General features: G+C 44.5%; 1 protein-coding gene across 5 annotated transcripts in view; it reads right to left on the bottom strand.

Moving 5' to 3' along the window:
• The window catches only part of cadps2 (Ca++-dependent secretion activator 2), a 91,866-nt gene that overhangs the window by 30,842 nt on the left and 40,963 nt on the right, over positions 1-20,061 (bottom strand). For 4 of the 5 annotated variants that reach the window (XM_056415730.1, XM_056415731.1, XM_056415732.1 and 1 more), the window contains exons 12-14: positions 19,330-19,466; positions 14,334-14,521; positions 7,182-7,283 (exon numbers count right to left, since the gene is read on the bottom strand). In XM_056415730.1, coding sequence (XP_056271705.1) covers positions 7,182-7,283; positions 14,334-14,521; positions 19,330-19,466 — 427 coding nt within the window. The remainder of the gene's footprint in view (positions 1-7,181; positions 7,284-14,333; positions 14,522-19,329; positions 19,467-20,061) is intronic. The other variant, XM_056415735.1, reaches the window with a different exon arrangement.

The raw sequence follows: 20,061 nt of genomic DNA, 5'->3' as shown, positions 1-20,061 counted from the left end.
TCACATGGTCCAGGTCACATGGTCCAGGTCACATGGTCCAGGTCACATGGTCAGGTCACATGGTCAGGTCACATGGTCCAGGTCACATGGTCAGGTCACATGGTGCAGGTCACATGGGTCAGGTCACATGGGTCAGGTCACATGGGTCAGGTCACATGGTCAGGTCACATGGTGCAGGTCACATGGTCAGGTCACATGGTGCAGGTCACATGGTGCAGGTCACATGGTGCAGGTCACATGGTCCAGGTCACATGGTGCAGGTCACATGGTCAGGTCACATGGTGCAGGTCACATGGTCAGGTCACATGGTCAGGTCACATGGTGCAGGTCACATGGTGCAGGTCACATGGTGCAGGTCACATGGTCAGGTCACATGGGTCAGGTCACATGGTCCAGGTCACATGGTCAGGTCACATGGTCCAGGTCACATGGTCAGGTCACATGGTCAGGTCACATGTGTGTGTGTGTGTGAATGTGTGCGTTTGGTTTTATCAACTAAACCAACATCTTGTGTCCGGTGCACAAGCCGCCCCGTTGCTCTTCACTTGAGGAGTAATGGCGGCGCGGCGTTGACCTTCAGACCAAACGCCCTTCAGACGGAGTCAGAACGTGGAGAACGAGTCGGGCTTTAATCTCAACTAAACGGGGAGCTCATTAGCATAATCCCAGCGCTGCCCCGGCCTTTGTTTACCGGCATTAGCCTCGTGTTGAGGTGAGTCAGTAATGACTCCCGCTGATCGCCCCCCCCCCCCCCCCCCCCGGGGCCAGATGGAGGGCCCCTCTCAGGCGTGAAGGGTCTGGAGAGCCGGGCTCCGGGACGCTTAATGGCGCCGGTCCATTCAGGCGAGTGTTGCTCAAGGTCTCGGGCGGCCGCTTTCACACCGCCTCACAAAGCGCTCGCGCGGCGGCGGCTGAATGGCGGCACGCAGATGCAGGGAGGTCTCCTCGGCCGCGCGGACGCGCGCCCCGCACCTGTTCTGCGGGCTGAAAATACCCAGAGTGCCTGGCTCCATTATGAAGCGGTTAAAAGGAGCATGCCGGTGGTGTGGCCGTCTAATCCCTTCACTGCGATGCGTTCAGGCACCGTGGGGTTTTAGGGGGTGAGATGTGATGTTGATTCAGTTTGTTTCAGACATTAACTGGAGATGATATTATCGTTACGAGGAAAACGAAATGTATCGATCTGCATTTAAAGGGCCAGTTCATCAAATTACAAACAAAAAGAAAAATCATAGAAACGATTGTTATGGATATAAAAAATATATATTAATGAATATATAACTAAACTGCGTCGATATATGTATACATACATATACATATATATGTATACATATACATACATACGTATACATACACTCAGGCACGTGCACAGACATTTTGGGGGGCAGGTGCTCAAACCAAAAAAAAGGGCACCCAATGCTAAAAAAAAATTCTGACAGAGTTGAAGCATAAGCATCAATACACTGATGATGCAATACATCCTCGACCTGCGTTTCCTCTGGGCAGCATCAGACCGCTAGCTTACATTTTCTTTATGAATAAAGATGAATTATTATATAGCAACAACAGTACAAGCGTTCTGATTGGCTAATGGGCGTCATGCCAGCCACGTATTGCCCTCCTGGTCTGATACAGATCCGTATTGCCCTCTGACGTCATTTTCAAAATGAGCGATATTGATAGACATCAACAGCCAAGAGCAGTGGTCCTCAAACTAAGGCCCGCAGGCCGGTTACGGCCCGCCTCCACATTTGGCCCGGCCCTCTGAACAAGAGAGGCCTTATGATTTTTTTTCAGTCTGGCCACGCAAATCCTAGACTAGCCCCTGTTAAATAGAACGGAATAAGAATTCTCTCTCTCTCTCTTCTCTCTCTCCTCTCTCTTCTCTCTCCCTCTCTCTCTCTTTTCTCTCTCTCTCCTCTCTCTCTTCTCTCTCTCTCTCTTCTTTCTCTTCTCTCTCTCCTCTAAACATAACTAACGTCAGTAAACAGCTGGACGAGGCTTTGAAATCACAGTTTAAAAAGAAAAAACATTAGGAAACGTCGGACCAGTTGTGACGTCATGTTTTCAGCAGCGCTAATGTTGTGGTTGATCACAAAACAACGTCAGGGGACAAACACCGTCATGACCTGTGTGTCTGGTGCTGCGGGTCAGAGGAAAAGGAGGTGCACCCGTTTGGTGGCGCGAGGAGACCTGCGCGGAGGAGGAAGTGGAGGAGGAGGAGGGGCGCGGCGGGGGGAGGGAGAGGAGGGGGGGCTCGTGAGCGCCGCAGGGTTGCCAGGTCTGTGTGACAAAACCAGCCCAATGGCCAATTAAAACCAGCCCAAAAACCAGCCCAATATCAGAACTCAAAATATGCCCGTGCCAAACCATATACACTGCTTTTAAAGTCCATGTCCAGTACCGCTGCTAACCATGTTGGTGTCCTAAGCATAACTCCTTCATGATGGGGGGGGGGGGGGCGCAAGTGACAGAGAGAGTAACTTTTATTCTAAAATACGGATGAATAAAAAAAATGTTTCTCCAGCAAAAAGGGCACTTTTCTCATCCAGGGCAAAGGGGCTGGTGCTTGAGCACCACTAGGGCTCTATCTGTGCACGTGCCTGCATACACTACCGTTCAAAAGTTTGGGATCACTTAGAAATGTCCTTATTTGTCAAAGAAAAGCATTGGTTTTTTTCAATGAAGATAACATTAAATTTATCAGAAATACACTTTATACAGCGTATTCACGTGACGTCAGAATCTCAATCGCGCCATCTTGGGGTCCCACTTATTAAATGTCAGAAGAAGTTGACCTGGCTATCGTGTCCGCTGTTTGATTATGCGAGAGCCCAGCAACCTCATGTCCTTCTGCATTACCAAAGAAAGATTTCAGCGGTTGGAATTGAATATTTGCAACGCTTTTTTACCTGATTTTACTCGCTCAACACTGTGGTTAATTCGCTAGTTACCAGCACATAGCCCGGTCACATTCCTGTCAAACAGTTTTCATTTCCGCTATCGACCATGGAACATTAACAACTATTTCTGCGTTATACTTGTTGTGGAAATACCACAAATGTGGGAACATCAAGCGCCCCGTGTCTGGGTTCATATATGATCCGTAGTCGCACAGCTCCGCCTCCAGGACGAGTGTCTGATGAAGCCGCTTCCAGCTCCTTCAGGACCAGCAGTGACTGGCTGGCCGTGCTGAGTGCTGTTCCCATGGAGCCAGTGTTTTATTTTACCTTGAAATGAATCACAGAGTAAAGGCAGACATCGCCCGACGGAGTTGCCATGTTCATGGCTTCCTCCCAAGTTTCCATCCACAGTTCCTTTTGCGCAAGTGAAAGACATTGATTTTCGCTCGGCGAAAAAAGCAAGAAGAGATTATTGACGAGAGTGTGTCAATGGAAACGTGCCCACAACCCGATGTATCAACAGAATAGTCCTAACGCTCAGACGCCGAGTGAAGCCGAAGTAGATGCTTGACAAGTTGAAGTAACAGCCTGTCTTATTGAGCTGATAAACCCATATTCTGAATCATTAGTCCCACATCCAACAATAAGGCACAGTACCATAATCACAAGGCACACCGCTTCGAACTGAAATCGTGTCTCCTTCAGGATATAATGGTCATTTCTAAGGGAAGAGCGGCATACAAACAAGCACGTGAGTGAATACGCTCTATAGATTGTTAATGTGGTAAATGACTATTCTAGGTGGAAACGTCTGGTTTCTAATGAAATATCTCCATAGGTGTATAGAGGCCCATTTCCATCAACTATCACTCCAGTGTTCTAATGGTACATTGTGTTTGCTAATCGCCTTAGAAGACTAATGGATGATTAGAAAACCCTTGTGAAATTATGTTAGCACAGCTGAAAACTGTTTTGCTGATGAGAGAAGCTATAAAACTGGCCTTCCTTTGAGCTAGTTGATTATCTGGAGCATCACATTTGTGGGTTCGATAAGACTCTCAAAATGGCCAGAAAAAAAGAACTTTCATGTGAAACTCGCCAGTCTATTCTTGTTCTTAGAAATGAAGGCTATTCCATGCAGAAATTGCAAAGAAACTGAAAATGTCCTCCAGCGGTGTGTACTACTCCTTCAGAGAACAGCACAAACGGGCTCTAACCAGAGCAGAAAGAGAAGTGGGAGGCCCGGTGCACAACTCAGCAAGAAGACAAGTACATTAGAGTCTCTAGTTTGAGAAATAGACGCCTCACAGGTCCTCAACTGGCAGCTTCTTTAAATGGTACCCGCAAAACGCCAGTGTCAACGTCGACAGTGAAGAGGCGACTCCGGGATGCTGGCCTTCTAGGCAGAGTGGCAAAGAAAAGCCAGATCTGAGACTGGCCAATAAAAAGAAAAGATTGGTATGGGCAAAAGAACACAGGCATTGGACAGAGGAAGATTGGAAAAGGTGTTCTGGACAGATGAATCCAAGTTTGAGGTGTTTGGATCACACAGAAGAACATTTGTGAGACGCAGAACAGGTGAAGAGATGCTGGAAGAGTGCCTGACACCATCTGTCAAGCATGGTGGAGGTCATGTGATGGTCTGGGGCTGCTTTGGTGCTGGGAAAGTGGGAGATCTGTACCAGGTCAAAGGGATTTTAAATAAGGAAGGCTATCACTCCATTTTGCAACGCCATGCCATACCCTGTGGGCAGCGCTTGATTGGAGCCAATGTCCTCCTCCAACAGGACAATGACCCAAAGCACACCTCCACATTGTGCAAGAACTCTTGAGGGAAGAAGCAGGCAGCTTGCTGTCTGTAATGGAGTGGCCAGTCACCAGATCTCAACCCCATTGAGCTGTTGTGGGAGCAGCTTGACCGTATGGTCCGCAAGAAGTGCCCATCAAGCCAATCCAACTGGTGGAGGTGCTTCAGGAAGCATGGGGTGACATTTCAACAGATTACCTCAACTAATTAACAGCTAGAATGCCAAAGGTCTGCAATGCTGGAATTGCTGCAAAAGGAGCATTCTTCGACGAAAGCAAAGTTTGAAGAAAAAAATGTATACTTCAAACACAAATCATTATTTCTAACCTTGTCAATGTCTTGACTATATTTTCTATACATTTTGCAACTCATTTGATAAATAAAAGTGTGAGTTTTCATGGAAAACACGAAATTGTCTGGGTGATCCCAAACTTTTGAACGGTAGTGTATATATATGTCTACATATATATATGTATACATACATATATATAAATACCTAAATATATGTGTATATATACATATATATGTATATATACATATACATACAGTATATATGTATACATATATACATGTATATATACATAAATATATATACATGTACATATATGAATATATACACGTATATACACATATATAAACATATATATACGTGTATATATACATATAAATACATACATATGTATACATACACTACCGTTCAAAAGTTTGGGGTCATCCAGACAATTTTGTGTCTTCCATGAAAACTCACTTTTATTTATCAAATGAATTGAACATTTCATAGAACATATAGTCAAGACATTGACAAGGTTAGAAATAATGATTAATATTTGAAGTATTAATTTTGTTCTTCACACTTCAAGGTCAAAGGAAGGCCAGTGGTATAGCTTATATCACCAGCATAACTGTTTTTAGCTGTGCTAACATAATTGCACAAGGGTTTTCTAATCAGAAATTAGTCTTCTAAGGCGATTAGCAAACACAATGTACCATTAGAACACTGGATTGATCGTTGATGGAAATGGGCCTCGATACACCAATGGAGATATGTCATTAGAAACCAGACGTTTCCACCTAGAATAGTCATTTACCACATTAACAATGTATAGAGGGTATTTCTGATTGATTTAATGTTATCTTCATTGAAAAAACAGTGCTTTACTTTGAAAAATAAAGACATTTCTAAGTGACCCCAAACCTTTGAACGGTAGTGTAAATATAAATATATATACATACATATATCTAAATATACATATATATATACATATATATAGACATATTTATATATACATATATACATACATATATACATTTCTATACGTGTATATTTCCATATATACATACATATATACATACATATATATAAGTGTATATATTAGGGCTGTCAATCGATTAAAAAAAATTAACTAATTAATCGCACATTTTGAAATTGCGATTAATTAATCGCGCTTAAAAGTGTTTTCCTTCTTTTTAAAGACAAAACTTCACACAGAGCTGTGTTTTCAAAGAGGCTCCTACATATACAGTGCCAGCGAGGTATTTAATATCGTGGATGATAAATTGTTTCTTCAGTGAAACATCAGATTAGTAAAAAAAAAGAAGTATATTGAGACCCCATTGGTCCTGTCATCTTTAACATTGAACAGCAGAACCAGTGGCCTTGGTAACTGACTGACATTCACATATGTCACGTTAACCCTCTGGAGGCTGGGCTCATTTTATACATTTTACAAAATAAATTAAATTCACCATTTAAAGTCTTTTGCATGTGACACACCCCCACGTGTTATACATTAAACATTCCAGAACAATCTCAGCTCTGAAATGAGGCTCATTGTCCTCGCGCCGTGTTCTCTGCTCTCTGACTGACAGGCTGCTAAATGAGCCTCACCTGTGAGGTGGGAGGTCCTTTGTGATTTACTGAGTGTTCATTGGTTGTTTTTTTCCCGAAATGTTGACAGACAAACGGATTGACAAATCACGTTGAAGGTTTCGTGTGTCGAGTTCTTTCCGCGCCGCGTCCCCCGACGCGTCGCCCCTCCGTTCCTCTGTGTATCAGAGGGGGAGACGGGAGGAAGGAGGAGCAGGAGGAAACCCGACTGATTCATCCACGAGTTAAACTGATTTCTGCTCCTTATTTTCGCGGAGAAATAATTGTTTTAAAAACGGAAACAGTGTCAAACCGTACTGCCTCGGTTTTTAAAAAAAAATTTAACAAAAATAAAGGGTCTACATGTATAAAGGGTCTTCATGTATAAAGGGTCTACATGTATAAAGGGTCTACATGTATAAAGGGTCTACATGTATAAAGGTCTACATGTATAAAGGGTCTACATGTATAAAGGGTCTTCATGTATAAAGGGACTACATGTATAAAGGGTCTACATGTTTGGGTCTACATGTATAAAGGGTCTACATGTATGTATAAAGCTCATTCATACATGTAAACATGTTGTTCGTGGTTTTGTTGGTACCTGAAATGTGTGATCTGGTTCTCCAGCAGAGACATGAGACGACCCCGGATGTCCTCAAAGTTCTCCTTTTCCTCCACGGTCACCGTCCCCATGCCGTCCGGTCTGAAGAAGAAGAAGACAACAAGGTCAGCTGATCTCTCCCTCTGCCATGCAGATTACTGTTCCTCTTCAGTGAAGACACAGGCAAGCAAGGAGGAGGCCACACACATCGAGACCAGGTCAGATGGATCAGAACCATCCTGAGGATCCAGGAACTACAACTACCATCATATGAGAGCATCTAGGAACTACAACTACCATCATGTGAGGGGATCCAGGAACTACAACTACCATCATGTGAGGGGATCCAGGAACTACAACTACCATCATGTGAGGGGATCCAGGAACTACAACTACCATCATATGAGAGCATCTAGGAACTACAACTACCATCATGTGAGGGGATCCAGGAACTACAACTACCATCATGTGAGGGGATCCAGGAACTACAACTACCATCATGTGAGGGGATCCAGGAACTACAACTACCATCATGTGAGGGGATCCAGGAACTACAACTACCATCATGTGAGGGGATCCAGGAACTACAACTACCATCATGTGAGGGGATCCAGGAACTACAACTACCATCATGTGAGAGGATCCAGAAACTACAACAACCATCATATGAGAGGATCCAGGAACTACAACTACCATCATGTGAGGGGATCCAGGAACTACAACTACCATCATATGAGAGGATCCAGAAACTACAACAACCATCATATGAGAGGATCCAGAAACTACAACTACCATCATATGAGAGGATCCAGGAACTACAACTACCATCATGTGAGAGGATCCAGGAACTACAACTACCATCATGTGAGAGGATCTAGAAACTACAACTACCAAAAACATCCTTCTCAAACCAAAAAGCAAAAAAAACCAAGATGGCCGAACTCGATGCTTCAAAATGTCCACAAACCGACGTGTGACGTCGCCACGACAACTCCTCATTAACAGTCCCTACAATGGTAGTTGTAGTTTCTGGATCCTCTCACATGATGGTAGTTGTAGTTTCTGGATCCTCTCACATGATGGTAGTTGTAGTTTCTAGATCCTCTCACATGATGGTAGTTGTAGTTTCTGGATCCTCTCACATGATGGTAGTTGTAGTTCTGGATCCTCTCACATGATGGTAGTTGTAGTTCTGGATCCTCTCACATGATGGTAGTTGTAGTTTCTGGATCCCCTCACATGATGGTAGTTGTAGTTTCTAGATCCTCTCACATGATGGTAGTTGTAGTTTATGGATCCTCTCACATGATAGTAGTTGTAGTTCTGGATCCTCTCACATGATGGTAGTTGTAGTTTCTGGATCCCCTCACATGATGGTAGTTGTAGTTTCTAGATCCTCTCACATGATGGTAGTTGTAGTTTATGGATCCTCTCACATGATAGTAGTTGTAGTTTATGGATCCCCTCACATGATGGTAGTTGTAGTTTATGGATCCTCTCACATGATGGTAGTTGTAGTTTATGGATCCCCTCACAGGATGGTAGTTGTAGTTTATGGATCCCCTCACATGATGGTAGTTGTAGTTTATGGATCCCCTCACAGGATGGTAGTTGTAGTTTATGGATCCCCTCACATGATGGTAGTTGTAGTTTATGGATCCGCCCAAGACAGGGGTGTCAAACTCATTTTCACCGTGGGCTACATGAGCATCATGGCCGCCTCTTAAAGGGCCGGTGTACCTGAAGCAGTGTATAAACTACCCCCTAACATATAGTTAAATAACTCTTTGCATTTGATTTGTGTTTATTGGAGAGTAGAAATATCGTCCACAAGAACATTTCTCTAATATTATTACACAAATCCATTTAATTTGTAACCTTCAAAATAAAAGCACAGGATATAAAGGTGATCATATATCTTTCAAGGCCTTGTGTTTGACACCTGTCGCAGAAGAGGTTGGTTTGATTGGTTCTTCTTCAAAGTTTATGAAGAAATGGACATTTCTTCATAAACTTTGAAGAACAAATCAAACCAACCCCTGTTTTTATGGGGGCGGGGCTTTAACGAGAAACATTTACAGGACGGGTTGAGTTGCTCTGAGGAAACCTCAGAGAGGCCCGTCACACCTGGGAGGAAACGAGAGGAGAGAGGGGAGAGAGAGAGAGAGGAGAGAGGAGGGAGAAGAGGGAAGAGAGCGAAGAGAGGAGAGGAGGGAGAGAGGAGAGAGAAGAGAGGAGAGAGAGGAGAGAGGAGAGAGAGAGGGAGAGAGGGGAGAGGAGAGAGAGAAGAGAGAGAGAGGGAGAGAGGGGAGAGGAGAGAGAAGAGAGAGAGCTAAGAGAGAAGAGAGAGAGAGAGAGAGAAACCCTTCGCTGCGCCTCCTCCTGTTTTTCACCAAACTAACCGAAACTATCCGCGCTGACCTCAGAGTCAACCAATCAAACGAGAGCGCTCCCCCTCCTCCTCCTGCCGCTTGGAGGAGGAGGAGGAGGGGGGGAGGGTGAGAGGAGGAGAGCTCCACAAAAGGAGAAGAAGAAAAAGAAAAGCCGAGCGCTTCATTAATGCGTGTAAAGCTTTCATTCCGGCTGAATGGCACTCCGGGCCGAACAGATAAATAAAAATGCAATCAGCGCCGAGCGAGCGGCCTTGACTTTGTGGGCTTTTGTGCGAGCGTCTGAAAAGAGAGACGCAGCCTCTCCAAGCGGCACTCGCAGCCGGAGGAGGAGAGGAGTAATGAGTTGTTGTCTTTTACATTTAGAGAAGGGAAAAAAGAAGGAGGAGAAAAGAGCCTCGCGCTGGATTCAGGGTCCACGAAACCGACCGGCGCCGCGAGCACCGCCGCCCAATCAAATAATAAATAATAAATAGTAAATAACAAATAATAAATTGACGTCAGGAGAATTCACCTCAATCAATAAATCATCTCTGGTTATTTCACCGGGAAAGTGAGCGGCACACGGAACCTTGTGATAATTAAAATTAAATACGTAAGAAAAAGACATTTGTATATATATTTATATTTGTTGTTATTTGTTGATTATGATGTAATGAAAAGTAGACGGGATAAAACAAAATCGTTAAAATTCTACCAATATTATAATTTTTAAAAAGAAGGTTAAATTACGTGAAATTAAATTACAAGTATTAACCAGAATATGGTAATTAATGAAAATGAGATTATATTAAACCATGTCTGGTATGTTACATGAATTACAAATATTAGATACAAAAATAAATACCGGTATGTTTAAATCAAATATAGTAATTTATGTGAAATTCTATTAAATAAAAAAAAATGCAAAATAAATATAGATAATATAGATTTAAAATGAAATCTAATGCAAAAAATTAATAAAATAAAACAAAATAAAAAATGATATTATTATTTACCGTGTATAAAGTAGTAATAAATAAAGTAATATAGTTAACAATGCGATTACATAAATAAAATGATGAATACAAATGTATTATATTTAACATGAACACACTAACAAAAATACACAATAAAATAAAACTAAATAATATAAATGAAATAACTAAACAAAGAAGAACCACACAGCTGTCATGAGGAGCATCTCCTCAGAGCAGGTTGGTGTTGGGAGGGGGAGGAGGTGCAGCAGGAAGTGGTCATCCTGGTGAGAGGACATCGGCGTCTCTCCAGCTCCATTTGTCCCGTAATGAGCGGCGGCGCCGTTCTCTGCACGGCGACACTTGTTAGCACAACTTCTAAACCCCCGTGGTCCCCCCCCCTCTACACCCCCTTCATTATAAACCCCTCCCCACTCCCCCTGTTTAACAAGCACCAGCTCATCCCGAGGGAACGCGGAGCAGGAGGAGCGTGTGGCTCACTCGTGAAGAAGAAGAGGAGGAAGAAGAAGACGGATGAAGAGCCGACGGCCCCGCGGTCACGGCCGTCACTCTTCATCGTCTCTGACCACGAGCAGCGAGGAGGCGGGAAAACAGAACTGATGGAGAGCAAAATATATATTATATATATAGTATATACCTAAATATATACACCTATATATATATACAGTATATACCTAAATATATATACCTATATATATATACAGTATATACCTATATATATATACCTATATATATATACAGTATATACCTAAATATATATACCTATATATATATATACAGTATATACCTAAATATATACACCTATATATATATATACAGTATATACCTAAATATATATACCTATATATATACAGTATATACCTAAATATATGTAACTATATATATACTATATATACACACACACAGCTATATTATATATATAGTATTTACCTAAATATATATATATATATACCTATATATATATTATATATATAGTATATACCTAAATATATGTAACTATATATTATATGTGTAGTATATACCTGTATATATATTAAAATATTCGTATATTATAATATATATATATATACAGGACTGTCTCAGAAAATTAGAATATTGTGATAAAGTTCTTTATTTTCTGTAATGCAATTAAAAAAACAAAAATGTCATGCATTCTGGATTCATTACAAATCAACTGAAATATTGCAAGCCTTTTATTCTTTTAATATTGCTGATTATGGCTTACAGCTTAAGAAAACTCTAAAATCCTATCTCATAAAATTTTAATATTTCCTCAGACCAAGTTTAAAAAAAGATTTATAACAGCTGAGTGTTTGTCAAGGCTCAGGAACCCTTGCAGGTGTTTCGAGTTAATTAGACAATTCAAGTGATTTGTTTAATACCCTACTAGTATACTTGTTCATGATATTCTAATATTTAGAGATAGGATATTTGAGTTTTCTTAAGCTGTAAACCATAATCAGCAATAAATCAGAATAAAAGGCTTGCAATATTTCAGTTGATTTGTAATGAATCCAGAATGCATGACATTTTTGTTTTTTTAATTGCATTACAGAAAATAAAGAACTTCATCACAATATTCTAATTTTCTGAGACAGTCCTGTATATATATTATATGTATAGTATATACCTATATATATTACATGTATAATATATGTATATTATATGTAAAGTATATACCTAGATATATATATAAAATACATATATTATATCTATTTTTATATAATAAATATATTATATCCATATAATATATATGCGTATGTTTATATACATATATTCGAATAGATATATATGTATATACATGTGTGCATATATATTCAAAAAAGCTTCAATGTATTACTCTTTCTTAAAGATAGTTTATTACATATTTATTACATTCCTCCGTAACTCGTCTTCTTTCACACGTTTATTTTACTGAGTGTATTTGATCCTGTAGATTTCTCCAAACACGTTAAATACATGATGTCATCATGATGTCATCATGATGTCATCATGATGTCATATATACAACATGTATTTATTTATCATTATTGTCCTTTAATAATTATCCTCCTCTCCACCTCTGACCTGCTGTCAAGTATTAACAACAATTTAAAATTAGAACCTCAAAATATTATATATATATATCTTAAACTTATTAAGTCCTTCACTTCACTAAAGGAGGTGAAGAACAACCAAAAGGAGGTGAAGAATAACCAAAAGGAGGTGAAGAAAAAATTAAGGAGGTGAAGAACATAAAGGAGATGAAGAAAAACTAAAGGAGGTGAAGAACAGCCTAAAGGAGATGAAGAAAAACTAAAGGAGGTGAAGAACAGCCTAAAGGAGATGAAGAAAAACTTAAGGAGGTGAAGAACAGCCTAAAGGAGGTGAAGAACACCTGAGATCATCTCTGAGGATCATGCAGAGCTCCTCCTACTCCTCCTCCTATGTTGCTCACACCCTCCACTTCCTCCGAATCGAATCACAGCGAATGAGACGCAGAGCGAGTTGGCAGTAAGCCCCCCCCCCCTCCTCCCCCCCCCCGCGCAGCAGCCATGAAGCCCAGTCCGATGTGCTCGCTCGGCGACAGCTTGTCGGGGTTCAGACACGTTGTCGCTGCTAAATGAAGCGAGCGCGTTGGAGGCGGGGCCGCTGGGGGGGGGGGGCAGGTTTGTGTGTTTACAGTGGACGTGGCTCAAGTGTAAACGATAAGTACCCCCCCCCCACCGGCGATGGGGTTGACAGGAGTGCTGCTGATGGAGCTCGCCGAGCGTACGCCACGTCTCCTTAAGGAGGTGTGAGGAGGAGATGGAGCCGAGTGTGAGTGTCACCTTCCTTCCTACGGGGGGGGGGGGTAAAAAGCTCCCGTCGCATCCCGTGTCGGTGTGGGGTTGATGGCTCGGCGAGGAGATCGGACGTGACAGGTGAGAGAGGGAGGTGAACCGACACCCTCCTCCTCCTCCTCCTCCTCCTCCTCCTCCTCTGGTAATGCTCCTTTGACCCTGAACCAGTTTCTACTCACTCGTCTCATCAGGCCGGAACAAGTGTCACCGTCACCTGCCGAGGTCTTCATGTGCAGAGAAACCCAAACAGCTGGTTGTATAGAAGTCTCTGCTTCATGTGTTGAAGCTGCATTCTCTCTCCTGACCACCAGGGGGCGACTCCTCTGGTTGTATAGAAGTCTGGCAGTAGAAGCGTGTCTCGTCATGTTCTGGGTGTCTTCTCTTTGTCCTCCTCTCATCACTTCTGTGATTTCGCCCCCCCCCCACACTCAGGCAGCTCCAGCTCCTGAATGAGCTTCAATTATTCAGATTAAAGCTCCAACTGACAAAAAGCCAATTCAACCCCCCCCCTTTCATTTGATAACTGGCGATCTGCAGAAGCTAATCATTACTCTTTTCTAATTGACTAAATGAGTCGACAAAGAGAGGAAGCACAGATATCCGTAATTACCAGCCTGAGGGGGGGGGGGGGGGGGCCGCGGACGCCAACAAGTGGCTAAAAGACGCCGCTAACGCTAACACCCGCGACGCTTCATTCAGCGGATGGCCGTGTGGACGCGGCGGTATCAACGAGTCACACTTCCCGTTAGCCGACGGACGCGATCAGAGGAGATTTCATGGAGGCTGGTTTTCCCGCCATCTCGACAGACACTTTTCCCGCCTTTTTTCGTTTTAAAAAGGGCGGGAAAAAGTTTTAAAGATTTCGAAAAAATGGTTAATCACATAAATAAATACTTTGTGGTCATCCCAAGAATAAGTAGGAGAAGGAGAGGAAGGAGAAGGAGAGGAAGGCGCCCCCCCTACCTGTTGCCGTGGACGTGTGCGGCGCAGAAGGCGTAGCTGTAGTGCAGCAGCGTGGCGTCCACCAGGGCGCCGCCGCCGCTCAGCGCCAGCAGCTCCCTCAGGAGGAGCAGGTGGCGCCCGCAGCCGCGCACGCCGTAGCGGGCGCAGTACTCGTCCAGCACGAACACCTGACCCGGGCTGAGCCAGCCCTGCAGAACACGGAGAACACGTCACTTCCTGTCTCAGGGCCACACACACACACACACACACACACACACACACACACACACACACACACACACACACACACACACACACACACACACACACACACACACACACACACACACACACACACACACACACACACACACACACACACACACACACATACCTCTTCTCTGGCTTGTGATTGGCTGCTCGCGGGGCTAATTAGCATAATGATGGACATGACAATAGAACAATGAGGTTTCATTCAGGATTAAACCATCACGTCCTGTCGGGGGGGCGCCTCCTCCTCTGAAGGCCTTTTACTGTCCCCCCCCCCCCCTCCTCCTCCTCCTCGCGGCTCTATTAATATCACACAGCGGGGAGAGAGGAGCCGACAAGATGCTCCTCTGCAGGAACAGATGGCCGCTCCGCTCTCCTGGCGCTGACCATCAATTAGTGTCTTAACGAGCCCACCGCCGAGGAGGAGCGCCACGCGGACATGGAGGAGGAGGAGGAGGAGGAGGAGAAGGAGGAGAAGAAGAAGAACGAGGAGAAGGAGGAGGAGAAGGAGGAAGAGAAGAAAAAGAAGAAGAAGGAAAAGAAGAAGAAGAAAAAGGAGGAGAAGAAAAGTAGGGTGAGGCCTGACGGAGGGGAAATGCAGGTTCTCCTTTAGGCCCTGGTCCTTCTGGTGACCCCCAGAGGTCAGATGTGACAACTACACAACTACACACACAAACTTTTTAAAGAAGGAGAAGGATGAGAAGGATTTTAGTAGAAGAAAAAGTAAAAGCATGAGGAGAAGAAGAAGGAGAAGAAATAAATTAGGAGGGGAAGGAGAATGATGAGAAGAAGAAGAAGAAGAAGAAGAACCAAAGTGGGTCATGCCGTGTGGACTAGAAGGTGAACGTGTTGTCCAGTTCACTGACCATCCTCCATGACCCTCAGTGTGTGTGTGTGTGTGTGGGGGGGGGGGGGTCCTGGGACGAAGACAAGCTGCTGGTGATCGAACTCTCCGGCTGACCATGAAGACGAGCTCCTTCACGCAGAAGAGGAGGAGGAGAACATGGAGGATGTTTGTTGTTGTTTACCTCGGGTTGTTTTAATGCAGTTAAACACTCAATAAACTGTCGAACGTTCAACACTTTATTTTGTCTTCTGGATCTAGATTTACTGACGTTGAATTTGTTTACAGCCAGTAAACAGGAAGTGATTATTTCAGGACTGAGGAGACGCCATGTCGACCTGTCAGTCACCAGTAGCCCCGCCCCTAAAGCGCCCCCTGTCAATCACCTGTAGCCCCGCCCCTAAAGCGCCCCCTGTCAATCACCTGTAGCCCCGCCCCTAAAGCGCCCCCTGCTCCGTGGTCCGACTCTACGGACCATGAAGTATAACGATGACATCATGCTGTGGAGAGGAACATCAAGTGAACTGTGTCGCGATGGTTCGTTGTTTTAAATAAAGTTTTGGAAACTGTTTAAACTTCAAAGTGAAACATCTTGAAACGCCAAAGAACCATTTCACTTTGAACCCCCCTCCCCCATCTCCATGGACCAGGTCCTGTCAGACTGGTCCACCGTGGTCAGGGGGAACCACAGGACCCACAGGACCCCCCAGACCCCCAGAACCCCACAGGAACCCCCAGGATCCCCCTGGACCTCCAGGACCCCTCTGGACCCCCCAGCTACAAACCACATTTCTGCCTAAGGACTGTTGTTGTTGTTGGGTTCAACTCGTGGTGAATGAAGCGATGACCTCGTCCCCGCCATGAATCCAGCCCCCCTCCCCAACAGATGTCCCCCCCACGCCCCTCCCCCCCAGAGCCTCTGGGTGAAAGCGGTCTGGAGGCACAAAGCCCTCACAAAGAGGAGCTGCAGGCGGCCTGAATGGATCCGTCTAATTGCAGGTAGAGGAGTGAAGGAACAGATGTCGCCGCGGAGAACGTCTCCCGGTTCTGACGCCGCAGACACGGGGACCGCAGTCAGGCCGAAGGAACACGGAGAACGTAGAGAACCACATGCGGTACGCTGTAAAACCTCCAGGCCAGCAGGGGGCGAGAGAGACGCCTCCAACACCAGAGGAGAAGAGTCGAAGCTCAGCGCCCCGATTCATGGCGGTTCTCCGAGTCTGATGATGGTTCTATGAGTCTGATGACGGTTCTACGAGTCTGATGACGGATCTACGAGTCTGATGACGGATCTACGAGTCTGATGACGGTTCTACGAGTCTGATGACGGATCTACGAGTCTGATGACGGATCTACGAGTCTGATGACGGATCTACGAGTCTGATGACGGTTCTACGAGTCTGATGACGGTTCTACGAGTCTGATGACGGATCTACGAGTCTGATGACGGTTCTACGAGTCTGATGACGGTTCTACGAGTCTGATGATGGTTCTACGAGTCTGATGATGGTTCTACGAGTCTGATGATGGTTCTACGAGTCTGATGACGGTTCTATGAGTCTGATGATGGTTCTACATGTCTGATGATGGTTCTACATGTCTGATGATGGTTCTACGAGTCTGATGACGGTTCTATGAGTCTGATGATGGTTCTACATGTCTGATGATGGTTCTATGAGTCTGATGATGGTTCTACATGTCTGATGATGGTTCTACGAGTCTGATGATGGTTCTACGAGTCTGATGATGGTTCTACATGTCTGATGATGGTTCTATGAGTCTGATGACGGTTCTATGAGTCTGATGATGGTTCTACATGTCTGATGATGGTTCTACGAGTCTGATGATGGTTCTACGAGTCTGATGATGGTTCTACGAGTCTGATGATGGTTCTCCGTGTGTGATGATGCTTCATGTGTGTTCCAGAGTCCCACGTCTTCCTTTTAAATGATATTTTCTATATTTTAACACTTTTATGTTTATTAGATTTTTGATAAGTTTTCTGTTTTCATTCATTTCATACTTAAAGGTATTGCGCTGAAATGTTGCATGTGAATCAAGATCAAGATTATTATTATTACTATTATTAAAAGCATAACAAAATATTCATGTGTGGGCAGTGAAGGAAAGTAAATAAATAAAATAAATAAACTATTTATCTGCTTTAGTAGACTAAAACAAGTAAAAACTAAATGTGAACCACACAAACTCACACACACACACACATCCCTTATACACCCCCCCCCCCCCTCATTTCACCCCCAACAAACACACGCACACGCACACACACACTTGTTAGCCCCGCCCCCTCCATTGAGTCGGCCCAGCAGGCGTCTGTGAGGGTCATGTTCCTATTTGGAAAGTATTGATTAGAGCGTTTATCCTCTCAATCAGTGTGAGAGCCCCCCATGCCGGGGGGGGGCTACATAAAGAGAAGCTTGAGACTCTGCAGCCGTGATGAAGGTACCGATACGGTGAGAACACAACCATCACAATAGCTTTCAAAATAAAAGACATTTCATCATGAAAGGTTATTCACACTTTTATGATTTGTCCAAAGCCCAAACGTTATATATTTATATATATAGACACATATATATAAATATACATATACACATTTATATATATACATATATATATAGACACATATATATATATATATATGTGTCTATATATAAATATACATATATACACATTTATATATATACATATATACACATATATATACAAACATATATATATACATATATTTATATACACATATATATACATATGTATATATACATATGTATACATTTATATACACACATCCTGTGTGTGTATGTGTGTGCTTGTGCGTGTGTGTCTGTGTGTGTGTGTCCTGTGTGTGTGTGTCTGTGTGTCCTGTGTGTGTGTCTGTGTCCTGTGTGTGTGTCCTGTGTGTCCTGTGTGTGTGTCCTGTGTGTGTGTGTCTGTGTGTCCTGTGTGTGTGTCCTGTGTGTGTCCTGTGTGTGTCTGTGTCCTGTGTGTGTGTCCTGTGTGTGTGTCCTGTGTGTGTTGTGTGTGTGTCTGTGTGTCCTGTGTGTGTGTGTGTCTGTGTGTCCTGTGTGTGTCTGTGTGTTTGTGTGTGTCTGTGTGCGTGTGTGTCTGTGTGTGTCCTGTGTGTGTGTGTCTGTGTCCTGTGTGTCTGTGTGTGTGTGTCCTGTGTGTGTCTGTGTGTGTCTGTGTGTGTCCTGTGTGTGTCTGTGTGTGTCTGTGTGTGTGTGTCTGTGTGTCTGTGTGTGTCTGTGTGTGTGTCTGTGTGTCTGTGTGTGTGTGTCTGTGTGTGTGTCTGTGTGTGTGTCTGTGTGTCTGTGTCTGTGTGTCCTGTGTGTGTCTGTGTGTGTGTGTGTCTGTGTGCGTGTGTGTCTGTGTGTGTCCTGTGTGTGTCTGTGTGTGTGTCTGTGTGTGTGTGTGTGTGTGTGTCCTGTGTGTGTGTCTGTGTGTGTGTGTGTCGGGGTGTGTGTGTGTGTGTCTGTGTGTGTGTCCTGTGTGTGTGTCTGTGTGTGTGTGTGTGTGTCTGTGTGTGTCCTGTGTGTGTGTGTGTGTGTGTCCTGTGTGTGTGTCCTGTGTGTGTGTGTGTGTGTCTGTGTGTGTGTGTCCTGTGTGTGTGTGTGTGTGTGTGTGTGTGTGTGTGTGTGTCCTGTGTGTGTGTGTGTGTGTGTGTGTGTGTGTGTGTGTGTGTGTCCTGTGTGTGTGTGTGTGTGTGTGTGTGTGTGTGTGTCCTGTGTGTGTGTGTGTGTGTGTGTGTGTGTGTGTGTGTGTGTCCTGTGTGTGTGTGTGTGTGTGTCCTGTGTGTGTGTGTGTGTGTGTGTGTGTCCTGTGTGTGTGTGTGTGTGTGTGTGTGTGTGTGTGTGTGTGTGTGTGTGTGTGTGTGTGTCCTACCAGGCAGGAGAAGGAGTCGCTCATGCGGTGCTGCAGCGTTTTCTTCTGCAGGACGGAGAACAGGGCTGCGTGGTCGAAGCTGCACGGCGAGGCGGAGGCCACGCCCTCCACGCCGCGCCGCTGGCACGGGTCCACACCTGGAGGTCAAGGGGTGAAGGTCATATGGATGGGCTCATGTTTGACTCCTCCCCTTAAAGCGCGTGATGAAGTGATGAAGGTTCATTACACTGTAAAAGATGCCAAAATAAACGAAAGGTTGTTATTATAAACTCATGGGGACTATTTTCAGCGGCGGATGGATCCCCGCCCGGCCCTCATCGGTCAGACCGTCTGCACAACAGAGTCGTGACGAGGCCTCGGGGTCAACGAGGGAAAGAACAAACAACAAAGAAGGAGGAGAAGAAATGAAAGAAGCAGAAGAGGCACAGGGTTCATTTCCAGTCCTTTGAGTCCTTCCTGTTAATGGCCCCGCCAAAAGAAAAGCCCAACACTCTCCATCCTGCCTTTATCTTGGAGGGGGGGGGGAGATTGGAAGGTTCTGAGCGTGACACACGGCCCCACAAAAGACGTCTCGCTGAAGAAAGCCCGGCGCCGGTTCTCCACGCCCCGCGGCGGAGCGCCGACGCCAGCGCTGGTTTTTTATTGACGCTGCCATTTTTGTTTGTTTTTGTGAAGACGCCCGCGAGGACTCAGACGTTTGGGTTTCGTCTTTACCCCCCTTAGGCCACGCCT

This window comes from Pseudoliparis swirei, chromosome 6, assembly GCF_029220125.1.
Source record: "Pseudoliparis swirei isolate HS2019 ecotype Mariana Trench chromosome 6, NWPU_hadal_v1, whole genome shotgun sequence".
Classification (NCBI taxonomy): Eukaryota; Metazoa; Chordata; class Actinopteri; order Perciformes; family Liparidae; genus Pseudoliparis; species Pseudoliparis swirei.
Note: the sequence above shows the minus strand (reverse complement) of the source record. Positions and strands in the feature narration are given on the sequence as shown.